Genomic DNA, 22,833 nt, shown 5'->3' on the forward strand with positions numbered 1-22,833 from the left:
CTAGCCTCTGAGCAGCACAGCTGGGGGGCGGGGTGGGGGGTGGAATTCTAGCCCCTAAGGCAAGAATGGCTAAACCTTCTATGGATTTCCATACTATTGTTTCTTACACCGTTGACCACTTTTTACTCCCAGCTCCGGGATTCATTCATTCAGTGAAGATTTGTTGAGTGCAGCCTCTCTGCCGGGCTTTTTGCACTTCAGCTGCTTTGTTCTGTCTCTGGGGGAGACAGACAAGTTAATGCATGGTTAAACTGTGGTGGAGTGGAGCACAGCCGAGGGGATGATTAACTTTGTTTGGGGGTGGATTCTGGGAAGGCTTCAAAGAAGAGGGGTCGCTCAAGCTGGATCTTGGAGGATGATTGAGATTTTTCCAGACCTATGGGATGTGGAAAGGCACCAAGCAGAAGGAACAATGTGTGCAGAGGACACAGGAGTGGGGTTCTGAGGGTGTGATCAGGCCATAGGGGTAGGAGCGGATGGGTTCCCAGCACGTGGCTTGGGGCTGGGAGCCATTTCAGACCGGTTGTGCTGCTGTGTGTACCAAGTGAGACAATGTTTATGAAAATGCTGCGTGAGCTGCAAACACAAGGGGTGGCAGCAGGAGAGGAAGAGTGAATTCAGATCACAGAGAAAGCAGTTACAGGCCTCAGAAAAACTCATGGTCTAGCTGGGGAGGAAGAACTCAGAAGCAGTAGGTGCCTCGAGCCAGGAGCCACAAGAACATGTGATGGGTCCCAACACCACAGACGCCCTGGATCGTCTTTCCTCCTGCACATTCGAGGGCTTTTCTTCTAGAACTATTCTTTTTCTCCCGCACTGTCCATTTTTATCCTCTCCATGGGCTCATTTTCATCAGATACAAACATGCTGTAACATCTCCTATTTAAAAACAAACCAGCAAAGACCCCACGCCCCTTCCTTGAGAACACATCACTCTCTAAACACCGTCCCCCAATTCCACGTGCTCTCCTTCACATCACAACTCCTTGAGAGAGTTGTCAGTCCCATTGTTTCCACTTCCCTTTCTCCCATTCTCCTATGAGGAGCAAACCGTGTTGTCAGTTTCCCCCACAAGAATGTCGAGTGTGTGGCGGAGGTTTTTGTCTGTTTTGTTCACTGACAAATCCTCATTGCCTAGAACAGTACCTGGCGCATACTAGGTGCTCATAAATATTGAGCTAATCCATGATCTCTCACTAGAACCCACTCCGATCTGGTTTTTGTGTCCACAGCTCCTCGGAAGTGGCTCTTTCAGGGTTTCTAAGGACCTCCTTATTGCCCCGATGGTCAGCTCTCAGCCCTCACCTGACTTGATCTGTCAGTGGCATTTCACAGTGTTGAGGAGTCCCACTGTCCTGAAAACTTTCCTCCTGTGTCCTCCAGAACCTCAGACTCTTCTGGATTCCCTCTGAACTGAAGGCAGGCTCTTTTACCAGATCTTCCTCTTCCCAATCTATAAATCTTGGTGAGCTCCAAACCTCCTGCCTTTTTCTTTATACTCAGTTCTCTGGTCTTCAACCCAGCTATACGTGACAGCTTTCCAGTTTACATCTCCAACCCAACCTTATCCCTTATTTCTACAATATGTGCTTCATGAGAGCACTTTGTCTTGTTTGAGACTGTATTCCCAGAGCAAAGAATGGAGCTGACATTTAGTTGGCCCTCCAGTGTTTGCTGAAACAAGGGCAACAAACCTGAGCAGAAGGGCAGTCCCCTCAGCCACCCTTCCTGGACACCCCCGAAACATGTGAGAGGTTTCAAAACAGGAATGGACTTCTTCCAGGAGTAACCATGCTCACTCTTAGTGACTGCCAAGGTTTTGAATGAAAAGATTGACTCTATCTAAAAGAACTTAAAGTGGTACAAGTATATCAGCTGTGCAAAGCAAAATAATTGAAATTCAGGGAATTCTATTTTATAATTTTAACAAAGGGAAACACACTTTGGTTTGAATGTTGCCTTCATTAATAAGGTTGTATATCTAGCCTTCACCTACCTGGTTATATAATATAGAGGATGGACTCTCTGTTTTAGGGAGGAAAAGCTGGAAAATAAACATAGTGCCCAAGAACAGCAGGTGGGAGGGGAGTGGGAGAGACAGCAACCCCTCCAAGCTGACTTTGCTAGCAAGTAGCTTCCATGTTATCGGCCAGAAGCTACCAAGCTCCCTGGAATTTCTGTTAAAAGGGAGTGGATTAGTGTTTGTTGAAGGCCTGCTGCTACCAAGACTTTACACATTTTGGCATGTGATCTTCACCAGAACCCTTTGAGGTAGATATTACTGCATTCATTTTACACACAAGGAAACTGAGGCTCACGTCAGGTAAACTACTTACTCAGAGTCACGGGTGTTAAGTGCTGGAGCTGAGATTCACATGTGTTATGTCTATCTGGAGCCGAGGCCATGTTTTCCTTTAACTTGTATGCCAGAAGCCATTGTCAAGGACTGCCAACACCTTAAAGTAACCAGGTATCAATCACACATTCAGAGCTTTTTATTAACAAGTTGAAGTTAGTGAAATCCAACACGTATTTATGTAGCACCTACTATGTGCAGGCAGAATTCCAGCGGCTGTCTACATAGCAGTGAACAAGACAGACACAAGTCTGCCTTTGTGGAACTTATATTTCTATGGGGATGACCGATCACACACAAATAAGTAAATGAAGATCACTGTCGATTATAATGAAGGATGCAAAGGAAATAAACACAGTCATGGGATGAGCAGTACCAGCGTGGGTAAGGGGTATGCTGCTTAAACTGAATGGCCAGGAAAGACCTCTTCTGAGGAGGTGACCACCGAGCCGAGGCCTGGAGGATGGGAAACAGGCAGTCAAGCAGAGAGCTTGGGGAGGAGCATTCTAAGCAGAGGGGAAAACAAGGATCAAGGGCTCTGAGGTGCGAGTGTTTGTTAATGAGGAGAAGGAAACCAGTATTTGTTGGGGGTGGAAAACAGGGGAAGAGTGGTGGAGAATGAGATCAGAGAGGAAGACAGGGTTCAGATTCTATAGGGTGAAGCACTTTGATTTTATTCTAAGGGCAATGGAGAGCCGTGGAAAAATTTTAGGTAGGGAAATTAGGTGATGTCGCTTAACATTTTTAAAGCTTTCTCTTACCGGAGAATAGGCTGTAGGGGGCAAGAGAGGAAGAAAGGAGATGAGGTAGGAGGCAGTTTCTGAAGTCCAAGGAGAGCTGATGGCAGCCAGGAGATGGAGAGAAGTCAGACTCTGAGATGTGTTTTGCTGGTAGAGCCGACAGGCCAATTATAATATGTGTAAAGTTTTACTGTCCAACTATGGCCACTGTGACTGTTTAAATTTAATTTAAATTAAGATTAAAAAAATTCAGTTCTTCATGCACACTAGCCACATTTCAGGTGCTCAGTAACCACATGTGGCAAGGGGCTACTGTGTTGGACAATGTAGGCATAAGACATATGCAGAAAATTCACAGAAAATTCTACTGGACAGTGCTGGTAAGGCACTAGAACAGCAGCCAATATGTTTTAGGAGTTAAATAAATGATAGATATTAAGTATAGTTGTTATGTCATTAGGTCTTTTTTCCCCCATATATTTATTTGCTCAACCACCTCTTTATTAAATACCTTTTTTGCCCTTGCTTTATTATATAGCAAAGTCATGCACTGCCTGGGTTCTCAAACAACACCTCTTTGCTCTTCACATGTATGCATTTGTTCAACAGATGTTATAGTGCTCACCCTGTGCTTGGGGTTGGAAGGGTTGTGGGCAGGGGCATAAAATAATGTGACTGGGAAAGATCACCTCCCAGGAAAATGGACCTTACGAGTGAGAGCAAACCTGGTACTTAAGAGCTCTAAATCCCCACAGGAAGAAGAGATTGATTCTAGTGGGGTTAGACGTAGGGGTTAAGAAGAGGGGAGTTAGGACTTAGCCTGGGCTCTGTCATGGACAGCCGGCCAGACAGAACCTTGGCCTGAGACCTACTCCCCAGAGTCAGTTCTGTACCTGTATCTCACAGTTTACAAAGCACCACCACTCATGCCCATCTTCCAGAGTCTGGGGGAGATGCAGGGCCCGGCCTCACCTGGATGACCTGGTTAGAGCCAGGAGCCAGACTTAATGGTGGTCTCCTAAGACACCCTGCTCTCCTCAAGGCTGAGGCTTTTCTTGGCAGGTTGCCAGCCTGAGGGTGACCAGCTCCTCCTCAAAGAAGCCTCCTCCCTCCCTGATCGCCCTGGGGGTCGGTCGTGTTCAGCTTGTAGGCCTACCAGGATGGAGGGGAATGCCGAAATGGAGATGCTGAGGACACTGAAGGGGCCCTCCACAGGAGAGGTCAACGTGCACCTGGTGGCCAGAGACAGCCCAGGTTCCAGCTCTCACCTGCCGGCTACTGCCTTCATCATCCCAGGTGGGCCAAGCCAGGGGCCTGGGGGGAGGAGCATTCCCATACCTGCCTATGCAGGTGTGGTCCCGGGAAGGACATACTTTCACCTGCCTACACACATGCATGGGGCAGGACCACCGGGCTCACCTGTGTCATGTCTGTCTGTGTATTTGTTCGTAGCCGGCTCGGCCACCCTCGCCCTGCCCAGCAGTGCCCTGGATGTTTCCTGTTTTCCGCGGGAGCCGATCCATGTGGCCGCTCCGGAGCGAGTGGCCGGCAGCGTACCTGTCACGGCCACCGTTCTGCCGCAATTAAGCGCGGGACCTGCGGCCAGCTCCAGCGCCACCACAGTGCGGCTCCTGGAGTGGACCGAGGCCGCCGCCCCGCCTTCTGGGAGCGGCCTGCGGGTCAGTGTCTGTGGGGATTGGCGGGAGCCCGAAGAGCCGCACCTGTGGGGCGGGGCCAGCAGGCAGGAGGCGGGGCCCGGGGCGAAGGAGGGGGAAGGGGGCCGCGATGGAGGGTTCTGGGGTGCTGCTTTGAGTGAGGGACTCTAGGGGCATGGCTTGGGTGGAGGTGCCCGGAGTCTGGCAGGCTGCTGGGGGCGTGGCTTGGAGCGAGGCACCGGGAGCCGAGCCTTGCGGAGTAAGGCGGTGGGAGGGGACTCTGCCGTTTGGAGGCGGGTCGAGGGGGTACGGGAGTCCTGTCCTCAGACCCTTCCACACTCCAGTTCCGGATAAGCGAGTACGCGCCGCTGAACATGGTAGGAGCGGAGCAGCCCCCGAGCCCCGAGCTGCGGCCGGAAGGTGTGGCCGAATATGAAGATGGCGAGGCCCCGGCGGGAGGTGGCGATGCGGGCACCCAACAGCCGGGTAGGACCCCCCAGTCCCCAGGCTGGGGCTCTGCCCGAGCTTCCTCAGCGTCTCCATGGGCGGGGTGGAGGATGGGGTGGAGGGCCTGGATTCTGTGGGTACGCCCAGGGGTTGGTCCTGAGGTGGAGAAGACTGTGGGGAGCCTGTCCAGGGGAGTCTGAGGGGGGGCGTGGGTTCCGAAGTGGGCAGAGCCTGAGTGTGGCGGTGATGGATGGGAGGCCTGAGGCTGCTTTGGCCCCCACAGCGGACCTCCCCCAGGATCCTCCAGAAAAGCCCCCCCAGGATCCCCCAGAGGATGATGGCACCTGTCAGTGCCAGAAGTGTGGACCTCAGCAAAGCGCGGGTCCAGATCCTGCTAGTTCCTCCAATGATGACTGCCCGCAACTGTTCCAAGAGCGGTAAGGGGGAGGGGATTGCAACTCTACTTGCTCTGCCTTGGGGCCCTCATTCCCCATTTCTGCTCAGGGCTTAGGAGAGGGACTGGGTGGTGCAGGGTGGATGGTTCTTTCTCTTAGGCCATCTGTCCCTCAGGTCAGTCATAGTGGAGAACTCCTCAGGCCAGAACTCCTGCACCAGCGCTTCTGAGCTTCTCAAACCCATGAAGAAGAGGAAGCGCAGGGAATACCACAGCCCATCAGAGGAGGAGTCAGAGCCTGAGGCCTTGGTAGGAAGAGGGCAGTTGCGGGGAGGGGGGGGGGAGGCGAGAGGCTACATGGCAATTCCCACTGTCCTCTTCGTTAACTCAGGCTGTGGGGCCAGGCCAGAGAAGACACATGATGACTCCCTCATCCTATTTTGGGGTCCCATTTTGACTCAGGTCCTGTACTGGGTTAGAGGAAAATGATTAAATCACCCTCCGGTTTTCCGGAGCTCCCATCTCAGTCTGGTGTCAGGGCTAAGTCACATTCACATAAAGCAGCACCCAAGCAGATGTGTAGGCAGATGGAAAGCTCCATCGCTGGAGCCCCGTCACGAGGCCAGAGGCAGAGAAGGTTGCAGAGAAGCTGGAAGGGACAGAGCATGAAAGTTCCAGCGGGCAAGTAAAATCAACACACAGCAGGCCTGAGGAATGAGGAAGATTGTAGTCAGACTGTGTCATAGGGGCTGTACGCTCATGTGAGTTTGTGTCCACCTGGTGGGGGTTGCCCGCTGCGGCTATGTTCCTGCCGATAGCCTAAAAGAAATTTCGCTTGTGTGGGGCAGAATACCATGTGACCAGAGAGACAGGCAGGAACCTGGAATAGAGTCTGGGGCTTCACCCCAATCCATGAGGACAGGAATCAGGCTTCTCTTCCACAGGAGAAGCAAGAAGAAGGAAAGGATCCAGAGGGACAACCCACCGCTAGCACCCCAGAAAGTGAGGAGTGGAGCACCAGCCAGCCTGGTATGGTGGCCTCTCTGTGTGCCTGTCTGTGGCTATGTTGATGTGATGTGTGTACACACCTTTGCTGGTGTGAGGCTGGGAGTATGGGTTACGCACGTGATGGTGTGTTGTACATACATAAATGAGTATAAATTAGTGTGTGTGTGAGGGAGAGAGAGAGAGAAAATGAGAGACAATGTTTCTGGTTTATGTATTAGTATATGTGTATTTGGGGAGTGATTATATCATGTGTTTGTTTATCCTCTATTACCCAGTGGTGAATAGGCCTCACCAGCCCGGCTCAGAATCCAAAGACTTAAACAGCTTTTAATGGCATCACAGGGCATTGCTTCCCTTTGGTGGTGTGAGCAAGTTTGTGCTGGCCATTGGTCTGACCTTGCTGTTTGAGCCCCCCTTCTGGCCTTTTGATTTAAAAAAAAAAAATGATAACAGTCAGCTCTGGCCCTCAGGCCTTCTCCATTCCCGTGTGACAACAGTCAACTAGAGCTGAGTAACATTTATCACACTTGCAGTCACCTAGGTACCACTGTATAGCAGCTTGTTGAATGTCTGTCTTCCTCCCTCAGAACCAAATTCATTGTATTCATCATAGTATCCCTGGTGCTTAGCTCAGCGACTGATGTTGAGTAGACTCTCCATCCGTGTTTGCTCGTACACGAACGCATGGGTTGTGTGCGGTGATTCCTCTCGGACCACAGCTCTGTTGCATGAGCTGTCATCTTTCTTGTCTCAGAGAGAGCCAGAGGGTGAGGAGAGTTCTCAGGACGTTCTGCCTTTATGGATCTGGTGCGGCCAGAGGAACCCCGTCTGTGTCCTGGGCTCCGAACTCCTATGCCTATTCAAATTCCTATTCAAAATTCTGCCCATCACAACCAAACCAGATTTTCACTGCTGTCTCTCACCCAAGGCTCTCACATCAGAAGCCGAAAGCGTAGCTCTCATTGGTTTATGGCCTCTTAAATCCTTTGTAGAGGAAGGAGGCAGTGTCCAACCACCTAAGACAGTGGCTCAACTGCTGTGTCTTACTTAGGGAAATAGATTCATGAATCAGTGTTCTTTTAGCTGGGTCCTGTGGACCAGTACAGGGTTATCTTTTGATTCATATACCTCTTGCCATCACAATGGTAAACATTGGCATGGCAGTGGTTTCTGGATATTTTCCTCCTTGTGTCTTTTTTTCCTTTTTTCAAGGGAAGATACTCTATCAGTTGGCAGAAGTTTGCATTTATGGCTAAATTTTTTCCCGCTTCTTTTAGGGGTCTTTTGGCAGAAGAATCTGGCATGAGGGGTGGGCGTGGCAGGGTTGCTTGAGTGTCCTGTGTGTGGAGAATCCGTGCTATGTCTACACTCTGCTTGGCGGTTGGATGGCCAGCTACTGGGTTCATGTTGTACAGGCCTGACGTGTCTAGTCCTGACAGAATGTTCCAGTAGTTCACAAGTTAGAGCCATGTAACTCAAGTAATTTCTCAGGCTCTCTCTCTCTCTCTCATGTATCCACTTTATTTTTTCAATGGCCACTTCATGTGAGGAATCTTTCCTAACACACTGTGGTAAAAGTCTTCACAATGTATGTAGTCATTAATAGCTATTCCGATACTCTCGTGTCTACCTCTCATTCTGCCCACATCCAGACCAGGCATCTGTGGTGGCGTTCTTCAGGGTCAACTTGTTACAGCCTTTTCAGTTTCAGAACAGTCCTCCAAGCATCCTCGCATCCTTTTCTGTCTCCCTATAGTTACCTTAGACGTATGTTTTTGCCCATTCTTTTTTTTTTTAGAGAGTTATTTATGTATTTATTTATTTATTTTAGAGAGGGGAAGGGGCAGAGGGAGAGGGCAAGAGAGAATCTCAGGCAGACTCCCTGCTGAGCACGGAGCCCAGTGCAAGGCTCAATCTCATGACCCAAGATCATGACCTGAGCTGAAGTCAAGAACTGGACGCTTAACTGACTGAGCTACCCAGGCGCCCCACGTTTTTACCCTTTCTTAATTGAGTTGTTTGTCTTCTTACTATTAATTCTTTATATATTCTGCATGTAAGTCCTTTATCAGATGTATGTGTTACAGATATTTTCTCCCAGTCTGTGGCTTGCCTTTTCCTTTCTAAATGATGTTTTTTGAGGAGCAGAATGTTTTCATTTTGATGATGTCCACTTTGTCCGTTTTTTGCAGCTAGCGCTTCATACGTATTTTTACAAAGTAGTGTTTAACAGCTTTATTGAGATGGAATTCACATACCATGTAATTCACCCATTGAACTTGTACAATTCAGTGGTTTTCAGTGTATTCACGGAGTTGTGCAGCCATCACCGCAATCAATTTTAAAGCATTTTCATCATTCCAGAAAGAAGCCTTGTACCCATGAGCTGTCATTCCCCCCAAACCACCCATCCTCCTGTCATCCCAGGCAGCCCTTCTGTGGATGGATTTGCCTATTCTGGACATTTCACATAAATGGGATCATATAATACATGGCCCTGTGTGACTGGCTTCTCTCACTTAGCACAGCATTTTAAAGATTTATGCACATTGTAGCGTGCATCAGGACCTCATTCCTTTTTACTGCTGAATGATAGTCCATTGTATGGATATACCACACTTTATTTATCAATCGATGGGTATTTGGGTTGCTTCCGCTTCGGGACTGTCATGAATAGTGCTAATATGAATATCTGCGTACAAGTTTTTGTGTGGATATGTTTTCATTTTTCTTGGGTATATACCCAGGAGTGAATTGCTGGGTCATATGGTAACTCTATGTTCAGCCTTTTAAGGAACTGCCAGGCTGTTTTCCTAAGTGACTATACCATTTTCTCTTCCCCCCAGAAGTGTATGAGGCTTCCAGTTTATTCACATCCTCATCAGTGGTTGCTATTATTATATTTTATTATAATGCTTAGTGCTTGCTATTATATTTTTTATTATAGCCATCCTGGTGGGTGTGAAGTGGTAGCTCATTGTGGTTTTGAGTTGCATTTCCCTGATGGCTAATGATGGTGAGCATCTTTTTCATGTGCTTATTGGCCATTTTTATATTTTCTTTGGAGAAATATTTATTTAGTACCATGCCATTTTTTTTTTATTTGACAGAGAGAGACAGCCAGAGAGAGAGGGAACACAAGCAGGGGGAGTGGGAGAGGAAGAAGCAGGCTCCCAGCGGAGGAGTCTGATGCGGGGCTCGATCCCGTAACACTGGGATCATGCCCTGAGCCGAAGGCAGACGCCTAACGACTGAGCCACTCAGGTGCCCCCATGCCATTTTTTAATTACATATAAGAAACACATTTTATATTGAAATTTGAGGAGTGCCATACAGAGTTGGGGAACAAGTTGAGAATATGAGCGTGTGATTCAGTACAAGACATTAATCAGTATGACTCTTAGAGCAACGCCTTCTTAAATGAGGTCCCTTTTCTAAATTTATATGCAGAATTCTGTGAATTGTTTATTTTTCTGGGGAGATTGGTCCATGGCTTTCATTTGATTTTCGAAAAGGTCCATTTATACTTACTAAAAACTGAAGGCCAGGTGAAGAGTAGACCACAGCATTATGGAGCCCAGCCTCTTCAGTTTGGTGTTCCCAGTGAAAAGTCTGGCTAGAACCACTAATTTGCAAATTATCTCTACTTAAACAACTCAAGCAATGCTAAAGAAGGTTCCTTTTTTTTTTTTTTAAAGATTTTATTTATTTATTTGACAGAGATAGAGACAGCCAGCGAGAGAGGGAACACAAGCATGGGGAGTGGGAGAGGAAGAGGCAGGCTCATAGCGGAGGAGCCTGATGTGGGGCTCGATCCCAGAACGCTGGGATCACGCCCTGAGCCGAAGGCAGACGCTTAACCGCTGTGCCACCCAGGCGCCCCACTAAAGAAGGTTCCTAAGAGAGTGAGCAGAAAGAGAGAAAATGGGAGGGAATTACTGTATTTCCAGGGATCCACCATTGAGGAGCAGGGTTGGGGTGGGAGACAGAAGAACCACTGATGGCAAGAGAAGAGAGGGAGATACAGCTAAGAGAATGCAGCAAGAGGGAAATGCTCATATGGAAAGGGGGTTGGTAACATGTGGATATCAAGAGAGTTGAGGAATCAGAAGAAGTCATTGGACTGTGGCCTTGGTGACTCGAGAACAACTTCACTAGTGCGCAGAGGCAGGCACGAGACTGGGTGATTCAGAAGGAAATGTGTCAGAAGGATGTAAAGTTGTTCATAATACCCCCCTTATCTTTTAATGTTTGCAGGATATGTGGTGATATCCCTTTTTTTCCCCCAGCTTTATTGAGATATAAGAGTTCAGACTAAACAAAACACAATACCAGCCCTTAGAGAGCTCACAGTCCGATGTCAGGGAGAGATTTATGAACAGGTAGTTACTATGCAATGGTAGAGTAAGTATTGTGCTTGAGATATGTAGGTACAAAGGACTGTCATGGAACAAACTGCCTCATGTAGTCAAGGAAGGCTTCATGGGGTAGGTGGGGTGATGTTCCATCCGTGTGTCCATACATCCATGTATCCAAGCATCCATGCATCCAAGCATCCATGCATCCAAGCATCCATATCCATGCAACCATGCATCCATACATCCAAGCATCCATGCATCCAAGCATCCATGCATCCATACATCCAAGCATCCACGCATCCAAGCATCCATACATCCATGCATCCAAGCATCCATACACCCATGAATCCATACATCCAAGCATCCATATATCCATGCATCCATGCACCCAAGCATCCATACATCCAAGCATCCATGCATCTAAGCATCCATACATCCAAGCATCCATGCATCCATGCATCCAAGCATCCATACACCCATGAATCCATACATTCAAGCATCCACGCATCCAAGCATCCACACATCCAAGCATCCACGCATCCAAGCATCCATATCCATGCAACCATGCATCCATACATCCAAGCATCCATACATCCAAGCATCCATGCATCCATACATCCAAGCATCCACGCATCCAAGCATCCATACATCCAAGCATCCACGCATCCAAGCATCCATACACCCATGCATCCAAGCATCCATACACCCATGAATCCATACATCCAAGCATCCATATATCCAAGCATCCATACATCCATACATCCAAGCATCCATGCATCTAAGCATCCATGCATTCAAGCATCCAAGTATCCAAGCATCCAAGCATCCATGCATCCCTACATTCATACATCCCTACATTCATGCATCCAAGTATCCATGCATCCATATATCCATGCATCCACATACATTCAATCATCCACACATCCATATATGCATATATCCATCCTCCTAGTCATTCATTTAACAAACATTTGGTGATCGTCTTTCTGTGTGAAACCCTGTGCTAGGTGCCAGAGCTATGGCTGGGTCTTGAAGGATGAGAAGAAGACAGGAGGATGGGACAGGGTGGGGGCAGGATCTGTGAGGCAGAGGGATTAGGATGCGCACACACACAGAACACACAGGGGTGTGGAAATGCACGATCAGGCCAGCTCATGAAAAGCTCTGTACGCTGCAGAAAGATGTTTGGATTTTTGTATTTTTTGGTTTTAAGTCAGAAGCTATCGTGGACTTTAAAGCAAAGAAATAAACCAGTTTTATTTTAGAACTATTCTGGTGATAGACTGAATCTCAGGCAGAGAGATCAGTCCAGAGACTCTTGGAATCAGGGTCAAACCGAGACGAACGGTGAGCATGGAGAGGTGGGGGTAGATTTGAGAGCTAGCTAGGAGCTGGAGTTGGCAGGTCTCAGGGACTGAAGGAGCCTGGGGGAGAAAAAAGAGACCTAGAGGATCCGTCCCAAGTTCCTGGCTTATGTGGCTGGTTGAATGGATGCTGGTGCCACAGACTGAAATAGACTGTACAGAGAAGGCCACAAGCTTTGGCAGAGCAGTTATGAGTTTGGTTTTGGACAGCCTGAGCTAGCTGAAGAAAATGCTAGCCAAGAGCATCTAGTCTAAGGAAGCAGAAACAAGCAACGGAGCATTTCTGGAAGTCAAGAGAGGATCCATACTTTAGCTAGTCTATACCATACCTTGGGACACATTGTAAAACGGTGCCCTTTCTGAGCAGACCCAATTAGAAAAAGGCAACCTTTCTTCGTAGTAGACTCAGCCACATGGCTCAGCAAGGAGCCCCGGCTGCATTTCAGCCCACATTCACCCTCTTGGCTGGGCATCTGTGTCGAGCGCGAAAACAGTACAACCACACACAGGAGCTTTGGGACTTATTTGGTCTGGAGGATGTGCCTAAGAGCTCAGCCCATTGTTCACCGTGGAGAAAGGATATAGGCAACTGGAGGAGGCTAAGGGCTTGGTCAGGGAGGGGAGGACTAATCATGACTGAAAGGTTTAGCAGGCAGGCCCCTTTCCAGTGGATTCCGTTTAATCTCTTTTCTCATCTGTGAAAAGGATTACTATGAATCCTACCTATCTCCTCAAGACATTGTGTGAGGATCAAATGGGACCATGTATGTGAAGCGTCTGAGGCATCCCCGTACCCCCAGTTTCTGGGACCAGCCTTGGCACACAGGAAGTACCACTCAGTGGTAAAGGAAAGGTCAAGGTAAAGGGAAGTGGTGTTGATGACAAACTGTGAAGTCCGTATCCTTGTTATGCATCATAACTAGTGAAGAGAATCCAGATAAGTAAAGGCTCAGGGAGGCAAACGGCAAGGTTGGGGGTTCGGAGGTTAAGGGACAGAAGATGAAGTCAGAGGTCTGTGCTGTGGCCCAGGGGTCTTAGGACTTGGCCACTTTGGGGTATGGCCAATGGAAGATGAATTTGGGAGTTAGGACCAAGGAGTGGCAGAGGTGCCTGGTGAGATTGACAAGTGGCTCGTGGTATGGTTCAGGAAGAATGAGGAGCGAGTGTCGTCTAGAGAGAAGGGGATGGGTATTGTGAAGGACTGGTGATAGTAGTGGTGATTTGGAAAAAGTGAAGAGGTATCATACAGGATGATGTGGAACTGTAGTGGCAAGAGACAGAGAGACAATGCCAGGCCTGGCGTCCTGAAGCCTACTCTCTGCCCTGGTGTGCTCAGTATGTCTGGAGGAAGGCTGAGTGGGAGAACCGAGGGTCTCTTGAGGGAACACTGTAGGCGATGTGTTCAAGGGACAATCCAGATTTCACGCAGGACAGAGGATAGTGGGAAGCGATGTGCTCTAGGCTGGTGTGTCTGTATAGGTCTCTGAGAGAGTCTGATGGCTTGGTGGATCAGCTGATGAAGAAAATCCTTGCTTTGGTCCAGCTGGGTCAGATGGTTGGTGTCTCAAGGCTCAGTACAGTGACCAGGGAACACAGGCAGCCCCTAGAGAGATGCTTCTAGCCACTTAGGTTCCGACTAAAGAAGAGAGCTTCTCTGTGAGTGACAGAGCCCTCCACATCCGAGTGATCCACGGCGGTAGCCAAGTGAGCCAGAGCACGGCAGAGCTGGAATCCAGATAAGACAGACTTAATGGAGCCCTGGGAAGCCCAGAAACTCAAGACCAGAGCTTTGCATTTCGTGAGGATCTTTTACTCACAGCATCTCATTGACTCCTCCAAACGACTCCCTATGGTAGATGAAGTTGTCTGCTTATTGCAGATGACAAAATGGAGGCATAAAAGTTACTAGAAGAAGCTGGAGCTATTTACCCAAGGGATATGGATTGATTTTTGCAATTAGTTGCCTCTTTCACTGTCTGTGGCCCTCAGTTGAAGGCAGCCCAGGCTGACCTTGTGAGCCTACCTTATGCGTTGCCAGCTATTCTAGTCCTTAAAGGATGTTTCTCTTCTGTGCTATTAGCCATTGCAGGCTAACCTGAAGTTCCTGCAGGGGAATTCGTCTCCCCCCTCCCCAGGACCTGGAGGCTCCGAGGGCTGTAGGCCCTGACCGCAGCGTGTGTGCACATGCATGTGTGTGTGTGTGTGTGTACATGCGTGCACACATGGCGTACGTATGTCTGGGAGAGCCATAGAATCTGTCTATTCTTTGGGCACGCCAAGCACACGTATACGTACTTGTGTCTCTGTGTGTACCTCTGCGTGTTCAGAGGAAGAAGAATTGAAAAATGAGAGTTTCTCATTTCTGTGTGATCTTGCTCCCCCGTTTCTCCCTCCTTCCATGTTTTCTCTCCCGTGAGCTTAGGTGGCACTGCGATGAAGTCCTCCGGCTCAGGACTTGTCACTCAGCTTTGTCAGAGAACAGGGTCCCTCTGTGACTGAGACTTTGTAACCTCAGTTACGTGCTCTGCAGTCCAAAGTACTTTTTCTGACAGTGGCCTGGGGATGACGGCGGACAGAATTTGGCGTAGCCCCACTGGAGACGGAGGCTCGCCTGAGGTCTGAGCCCGTGTCTGGCGCCGTCATGGCTGGGAGGGCCCAGAGGGCAGCACGCAAGCATAGACGAGGGTTTGTTTGGGAGGTAAGGTAGAGTTGAGTCGGGGGACACTGAGAATAGTCTGTCGGGAGCAGTCCAGGGGTCAATCTGTCTGTCTCCTGTCCGCAGCATCAGGGGAGAAGAAGGAAGGCTGGTCATGGGAGTCCTACCTCGAGGAGCAGAAGGCTGTCACTGCCCCTGTCAGCCTCTTCCAGGACGTGAGTCGGATAATTTCTACCTGGGAAGAGCTTGTATGCCCAGTCCAGGAACTCATCACCAAATTCAGGCCTTCTGGTGTATTGTGTGTCTGCTATCCCTCAAAAAAAACTGGCGGAATGGAAGGGGGAGAGGCTGGTTAGGGTCCCAGAGTAGAAAAGGGCTCACTTTGAGAGGCTTTGAGGGTAGGAGGAAGTAGAAGGGTGGGACCCAGGCTCACCCATTAGTGCCCCTGTGGACTTTTGAATCCTGGGACCTTCTGTTCTGGTCTGTACGCTGATCTTGCCATGGCTTGGGTAATATGGAGCCCTTAAGTCCAGCTCTGACTTAGCCCACATTTTTCAGAGGACCTGGAAGCTAGTCTGTCCTGCTCTGGATCCCTGCACTAAAGATCCCCAAATAAGTTACCCCTTTGGTAATATGAGGCGGGTGGGGCCTAAAGGCAGCTCCTTCACCCTAAGCCCACTAGGCAAGGATAAGGCTGGATGGAGGCTGGGTCCTCTCCAATCTGTGCGTTGACAGTACCAGGCAGTCACTCATACTAAGAATGGCTTCAGACCGGGCATGAAGTTGGAAGGCATCGACCCTCAACACCCGTCCATGTACTTCGTCCTCACCGTGGCCGAGGTGAGCAGAGACTTGCACCCACGTTGTGGCGATGTCTCTTCCAGTAGACTGACGGGGACTGCTGGGGGCATGGAGGGCCTGGCTTAGATGAGGGAGATGCTGCCCTGCCCTCAGAAAGCACAGTCTCCAGGGGCTTTGGTGGAACACACAGAAAGCTAAAAACGGGACAAAAACCAAAGTATTGGGCAGGGTGACCATGCTGAATGCTGTATCCTTCAGTGCTGGGGGAGCCTAAGGAGGAGAGGTCCTGAGGGCAGGGATGTTGGTGTGTGTTCCAACCAAGATCTTGTCCTCTAGGAGCTCACAGTGTGGGAGTCAGTGAGATAAACACATCTGTGACATGCCACGGCAGGGGGGCGGTGGGGTTGGCCAACAGATGTTGAGCAGGGCGGCACGAGGGGGCAGAAGGAGCTTCGCAGAGGAAGGTCCTCCTTCCAAGCGTTGAGGGAATAAGTTGTGAATGGGTAAGGTGTTCCAGGCAGAAGAAGCAAAACCAGCAAAAATACTGGGGCATGGAGCGGTGCCAAGTTCAAGGAGCTGCCATCAGCTTGGTGAGGTCAGAGCAGTGTGTGAGTGAGAGCAGTGAGAGACAGTAGCAGAAGGAAAGGCCATCAGGGGCCCTGAACAGGCCTGAGCCTTGGTAGGTGCCCTTGGGGTTCTGTCCAGGGCTCAAAGGGGCAGGAGGATGTCATAGACTCCACCTGTCTCACACCCAGAACTCAGGGCTCATGAGTACATGATCTGCCCTCAATGCGGGATGGGAGAGCACGGGGCCAGGTTCAGGATGGGGGGAAGAGCAGTGGGCTGGGGAACCTGCTAGCATTCGAGACCCTCAAGACCACCAGGCTGGGCCAGAAGAGGTGAGGGAAAGGGAGTGGGTGTTTGCTGGCATCAGAGTCCCTGTGGTTCCCTGTCATGGGGCTAGGTGTGTGGCTACCGCCTACGTCTGCATTTTGATGGGTATTCCGAGTGCCATGACTTCTGGATCAATGCCAACTCCCCTGACATTCACCCCGCTGGCTGGTTCGAGAAGACTGGGCACAAGCTGCAGCCCCCCAAAGGTAAGGCCTAGCTGGGTTGCTCACAGTGACCTTCCCTTCTTCCCCGTGGGTCCCCTTCCTTATTCCCCGTTCTACAGCTAGCCTCTCTTCATTGAATCCTACTCTGACGAGGCCCCAGGGCTTCTGCTTTGCCCTTGCCCTTGGGTGTCTACCCAGGTCACGTCCCACCTCAGCAGGGTTTCCCCGGGCAGGCTCTTGAGGGTTGGGAGGCCCTTGGGCCGTCTGGATTCTGTGCTTCAGTGTGGGTTAGGCCTGCCGTGGCCCAGCCTCTGTCTGCAGGGAGCTCTCCTCTTCCCCCCGAGGGGCCTAGGTTACAAGGAGGAGGAGTTCAGCTGGAGCCCGTACCTGCGCAGCACACGAGCCCAGGCCGCCCCCAAGCACCTGTTCGTGAGTCAGAGCCACGTGAGTGCCCCTGAGCGAGAGTGGACACCCACCCCCTGGGACAGATCCCTGCCGCTGGCCAGGCTGTCCTGACTCATCAGGAGAGAGCTCACCGGCCAGTGCTCTCAGCTTTGTTCTGGTCTGTCCCAGAGAACGGGAGGGGTGCTCTGGGCGGGGCAAGGGCCAGAGAGGGAGCTGGTTATAGGTTCCACCCAGTTTCCCCTCCACCCTACTGCAGAAACCCTCTCCTCCGAGCACAAGCAGGCTCTGTGAGTCCCTGGCCCACCATCTCAGCCGCCGTTCTCCTTTCTTGCTTTGGTTTGCTCTGCAGCTCTTGGTGTAAAGCCCAAGCCTCTGTTCTGGGAGCTGCTCTTTGGTCCCTTGACCAACACCATGGCTCTCCCACTCAGTCCCAACACTCACTGCTTGTCTTCTTCTCTGTTGAGGGCAGCTGGCAGCTTTATCCAGCAGTGGAAGTAGCTCCTGATCTCCAGCCAAAGGTCTGAGAGATTTAGGGAATCCCCATCCAAGTCGTCAGCATATCAAAAGTACAGGGTCCCCGTGGGTCAGAGGGCCACCGTGCTGTGCAGACTGGGACACTTAGTCCCCCAGCGAGGTCTGGCCCCGGGTTCCCAGGTGACTGGGGGTGGTCTACCCACTGTTAGAACAGGGAATGCAGACTTTGAGTCAAACTGTTCAAATCCTGGTCCCACCATTGACGAGCACTGTGGTCCTGGGCAAGTTATTTAACTTATAAAATGGGGATGATTGTGCCTATCTCATGGGTGAGATGCCAGCTTTTGAAGCTTATGCCTTCCTCCCCTTCCCCCACCTCACATCAACTCCTCCCTTCCAGCCCCCCACCGCTGACCCATCTGCCTCAGTGCCAGCTTGGCAGGCTCGTCCGGGGAAGAGAGGCTCGTGCTCACCCCGGCAGACCCCGGGGGGCAGAGTCTTGGGGGGAATGTGTAGCTTCCTGCCTGTCACTCAGCTTCCACCACAGTGAGGCCTCCTGGGAGCACAGCTTGGAGCCCAGAAGCTCCCACGTGGCTCAGGGCTGGGGGTTAGGATTCTGCCCTGGAGGGACCCTCTCTCTTAGCCGATTTTTCCCCTGTCCCCCCCACCCCACCCCAGGCGTGACTCCTAGAGAACCTACTCCTTCCTGTGCCAGGGGGTTCTGGGTTCGTGCTAGCCAGCCTGCACCTGGCCATGGCAGCCCCTCTTCTTGCCCCCAGAGCTCTCCACCCCTGGGCTTCCAGGTGGGCATGAAGCTGGAGGCAGTGGACCGCATGAACCCGTCCCTCGTCTGTGTGGCCAGCGTGACCGACGTGGTGGACAGCCGCTTCCTAGTGCACTTTGACAACTGGGATGATACTTACGACTACTGGTAGTGGGGGTGCCCAGACTTGGCCTGGGGGTGAGGGGGTGGCCGGGGCCGGAGGCAGTACTTTCAGACCTCAGGCACCATGTGGCCCCTGACTGGTCCTGACGTTGATATTTGCTCCGGTCGGTCCTGTGGCTTTGATCTGTATCCTAAGAAACACAACGTAATATTAGATGTTTTATCTAAAAATACCAAGGTTAGGATGAGCAAGCCGCTGTATCTCATGCTTTTCCCTTCAATATTAGTCCTAGGGTTTGCAGTTAATGCTGCAGTTTTCTGACTTTTTTATCAGCCATCTGTGTAGCTGTCACTAAGCAGCAGAATGAAGGTGGGCACTGAAGCCATGCTGTCATCGTCCTCAAAGTGTCACTCGGGACAGTGAAGTATTCTCGGTTTCAGGTGTGACCCCAGCAGCCCCTACATCCACCCGGTGGGCTGGTGCCAGAAGCAAGGAAAGCCCCTCACCCCCCCACAAGGTGACCCTGCAGCCTGAGAAAATGCCCTTTCCTGGGCCTGGCCCCGCAGCCCTCTCCTCCCATCCCTTAGCAGTGCCTCATTAGCTGGGTCTTTAGGATCTGGGTGAGGGGACAGAAGTGTCCTGGAGCCTTATCTTCTTTGCTTGGGAGTTGAGAAGTCTTTGATGTTAGGAGAGACCTGTCAACCCCCGACTCTGTTGAGGTTTAAGGAAGAGAGTTAAATGACCCCCCTCAGCATGGGAGCAGGAGTCCAAAGCAAGGAAAGTTTCAGATGGGGCTGGGGCTGGAGCTGGAGCAGCGGGGCCAAGGAAGGGGAGTGGGAGCCAGGGTTCCCACACTGCCCTGTGAACTGTGGGGTGATGATGTGCTTGGTTCTGGTTAGCACCCCTCCGCCTGAGGAGCCCCTGCCAAGAGCTGGCTCTGGTGGTGTTGGGGGGGGGGATTGTACCCCTTCCATGCTCCTGGTCCTGTTTGGGGAGAGAGAACTCCCGTCCTTTCCCAGGGTGCCTAGACATTGTTCTCATCCTCTCTTCCAGACTACCCAGACCCTGATAGCTTCTGTTGGGAGAAATATCTGGAAGAAACCGGGGCCTCTGCTGTGCCCACCTGGGCCTTCAAGGTGGTGAGTCAGCTCTCTCTGCTCCCAGAGCTGACCTCTGGGAAGGCATGGAGCACTCAGCCAGCCAAATGGAGTGCTCCCCCTTTGGCAGGCCACAATTTGTAAGGCACAGCACTTGGGCTCCCTCCTTGGGGCCTCGGCTCCACTGAGCTGGGCCTTGGCCTGAAGGCTATTGTCCCCCTGCAGCGCCCCCCACACAGCTTCCTGGTCAACATGAAACTGGAGGCCGTGGACCGCAGGAACCCAGCCCTGGTGCGCGTGGCCAGCGTGGAGGATGTGGAGGACCATCGGATAAAGGTGGCTCCAGGCCCCTTGGGCTAGGGGAGTGGACAGGTTATTTGGGCAGGAATTCTGTAGACTGGTCAGAGGTCAAGGGCATGGCATGAGCCAGACATAAAGGAGGCTGCAGCTTGTAGGGAAGAGAACTCTACGCTCAAGGTTGAAGTCTTGGGTCTCACTCTAGCCTCATCTGTGACTAATCTTTGTGGGCTGGGACCAGTCATTTCCCCTCTCTGAGCCTATCAAGTGGGCATGGATTGATGGAAGATGCCAGTAACGTAATGAGTGAAGCCCTTAAAAAATGTGGTGGTGGAGGTGGGTTATTGTGAGGTTGGCCACTTAGTTCTTCCAATCCAGGATGTTGCTTCTGACAGGTCCCAGGGACAGGGAGAACCTCCTGGAGCCTAGAGAACCTCCTGGCTGAGCTGGGCTCCATGAGAAACGCCTGACCTCCAATGGCCTTTCCTCCCCAGCTCCACTTTGATGGCTGGAGTCATGCCTATGACTTCTGGATTGACGCCGACCACCCGGACATCCACCCCGCGGGCTGGTGCTCCAAGACAGGGCATCCCCTCCAGCCTCCTCTCCGTGTGTACCCTTCTGAACCTCCCCTGCTGATGTCCGACCCCACCCTGTGACCTCTGACAGTCCCCCTCCTGTAGCTTGCCCAGGGGATTCTGACCGTCACGCACAGGTGGGCTCTAGTGCCCACACTAGAGCTCTGGGATCCCCCATCCTCTGTGCCTCAGTGGTCTCTGTTACACTGAGCCGTGCTTCTGGCTTCCCTAGTTGTTGGGTTTAGGCTACTGAGATGTGCAGGGGCAAGCTCGCTTAGGAGCGCGTGCCTAGGAGAGAGTTATGCACCCGGGGAGTTCCCTCAGCATCCAGCAGAGCCACACAGAGCAGACATTATGTTTGCTAAGGAAAGCAGGTTCCCTTAAATAAAATCCTGGTCCCTGCAGCTGGGGTGGTAGGTCAGGTAATCGGACCGCTCAGCTGCAAGACACATGGGGTGTTGATCCTTCTTGATTGTTCCTCCAAACATGAATAGTGCCTAAAGAAAGTTATAGAATGAAACAGGGAAGCAAACAGAGTAACATAATTGTGCCTGATGTGGCTTCCAAGCTGCCACCGTGCCCACTCCAGTTCTGAGTTGATCTTCTCCGCCGGGGTTCTCCTCTCAGAGACAGAGGGCATGGGCTGGGGTTTCAGCAAAGTGTGTGAAAGCCAAGCCCTCATTCCCCAAAGAGGGGCAGATACTCAGTAGCAGGAAATGATGTCACGGTCTCGGTTAGGGTCCCCATAGCTGCGGAGCTAACTCCTAGGTGCTGACCTTCCCCACAGAAACTCTTCCTTCCCTTCCTGTCCCCATCCTATCCCCAACCCAGGACCCTATGCTAACTCTTTTCTTCTTCCTCCCCCAGGACCCAGAGAGCCCAGCTCTGCCTCTCCTGGGGGCTGTCCCCCGCTCAGCTATCGCAGCCTGCCACACACTAGGACCTCCAAGTACAGCTTTCACCACCGGTGAGTGAAGGGCTCCTGCTAAGAGACCCTCGGGCATTGTTCAGAGAGGGGCTTTTTTACACCTTGGGTGTGTGGCCAATCAGGGTTCCCCAAAACACTCTCTGAATGGGGCCAGTGTTGGGAAGGGCTCAGTGGGAACAAGTGCATTCAGCCCAACTTAAGCCTACTTCTTCTTCCTCTTCCCCAGGAAGTGCCCCACTCCTGGTTGTGATGGTTCTGGCCACGTCACAGGCAAGTTCACAGCTCACCATTGCCTCTCGGGCTGCCCACTGGCTGAGAGGAACCAAAGTCGGCTGAAGGCGGAATTATCTGACACCGAGGCCTCGGCCCGTAAGAGGAACCTCTCAGGCTTCTCCCTAAGGAAGAAGCCTCGCCATCATGGCCGGTGCGGAGGGCAAGGGTGCAGGGCCTCGTGTCCTCTTGGGCCAGGCCAGACACTGATTCCCTGCCATGGACCGGGTCCCTCTCTCTCCAGGATTGGACGCCCTCCAAAGTATCGGAAGATCCCACAGGAAGATTTCCCGAGTAAGTCCTCTACTCCCATGCCCTCCACAAAGTGTTCACAGTGAGTGCTTAGTAATTGGTGGGATGAGTCACGAGGGGGACCTAGAGGGGGCAACTGGAAGGGAAGCCGCGTCTTGCTTTCACATCCTTGCAGAGCACAGAGCAGTGGCGAGAGCACAGGAGTCCCTTCAGGTTCCAGTCCCACTTCACCCGAGACCTTATTGTGAGTCTGTATGAGACACAGAGCCTCTCTGGGCCTCGGGTTCTCCACTGTGCCATGGGAGGATGCCCTCCAGCTCTGTTCCTCTGGATTCTAGGCCTCCTGCGAGGGAGGCCTGGCTTTCACTTTCTAGCGGTGTGACCTTCAGCAAGTCACTTAATATCTCTGAGTCTCAGTCTCATTCGAAGACATGAATAATACTTCTTTCAGGTGTCAAGTTCCTGAAATAATAGTACTTAGCAATAGTGCTTACTGAGCACCTGGCCCTCACAGGCATCCTGTAACGTGGACACCATTCTGTTCTGAGAGAAGAGGAATGGGAGGCTCAGAGGGTGCAGTCACTCGGCTTGTGCGGGGCAGAGCTGGGATTCAGACTCGGGTCTGACCTCTGCTCTGTGCTGCTGATATAACAGAGAGAGAGCGCCTAACCCAGACGTCAGTTTACCCCTCCATCTCCTTTGGCTTAGCTTGGGTGCCACAACCAGGTGCCACAGACTCGGTGGCTTACCCACAGGAATTTATTTTCTCACGCTTACAGAGGCGAAAAGTCCAAGATCAAGGTATCCA

The 22,833-nt window shown here is 51.4% G+C and overlaps 1 protein-coding gene across 3 annotated transcripts in view; it reads left to right on the forward strand.

The window, feature by feature from the left end:
• The first annotated feature begins 4,256 nt into the window (after nt 1–4,256).
• Nucleotides 4,257–22,833, forward strand: part of L3MBTL1 (L3MBTL histone methyl-lysine binding protein 1) — a 28,152-nt gene continuing 9,575 nt past the window's right edge. For 2 of the 3 annotated variants that reach the window (XM_040638326.1, XM_040638325.1), the window contains exons 1-18: nt 4,257–4,392; nt 4,549–4,775; nt 5,096–5,237; nt 5,482–5,635; nt 5,769–5,901; nt 6,537–6,621; nt 15,105–15,193; nt 15,714–15,818; nt 16,744–16,879; nt 17,190–17,281; nt 18,496–18,647; nt 19,044–19,120; nt 19,657–19,742; nt 19,926–20,036; nt 20,492–20,606; nt 21,443–21,542; nt 21,730–21,927; nt 22,018–22,067. In XM_040638326.1, coding sequence (XP_040494260.1) covers nt 4,257–4,392; nt 4,549–4,775; nt 5,096–5,237; nt 5,482–5,635; nt 5,769–5,901; nt 6,537–6,621; nt 15,105–15,193; nt 15,714–15,818; nt 16,744–16,879; nt 17,190–17,281; nt 18,496–18,647; nt 19,044–19,120; nt 19,657–19,742; nt 19,926–20,036; nt 20,492–20,606; nt 21,443–21,542; nt 21,730–21,927; nt 22,018–22,067 — 2,188 coding nt within the window. Of the gene's footprint in view, nt 4,393–4,548; nt 4,776–5,095; nt 5,238–5,481; nt 5,636–5,768; nt 5,902–6,536; nt 6,622–15,104; nt 15,194–15,713; nt 15,819–16,743; nt 16,880–17,189; nt 17,282–18,495; nt 18,648–19,043; nt 19,121–19,656; nt 19,743–19,925; nt 20,037–20,491; nt 20,607–21,442; nt 21,543–21,729; nt 21,928–22,017; nt 22,068–22,833 lie in introns of those variants that run through there. The other variant, XM_040638327.1, reaches the window with a different exon arrangement.

This window comes from Ursus maritimus, unplaced genomic scaffold, assembly GCF_017311325.1.
Source record: "Ursus maritimus isolate PB19 unplaced genomic scaffold, ASM1731132v1 scaffold_22, whole genome shotgun sequence".
Taxonomy (NCBI): domain Eukaryota; kingdom Metazoa; phylum Chordata; class Mammalia; order Carnivora; family Ursidae; genus Ursus; species Ursus maritimus.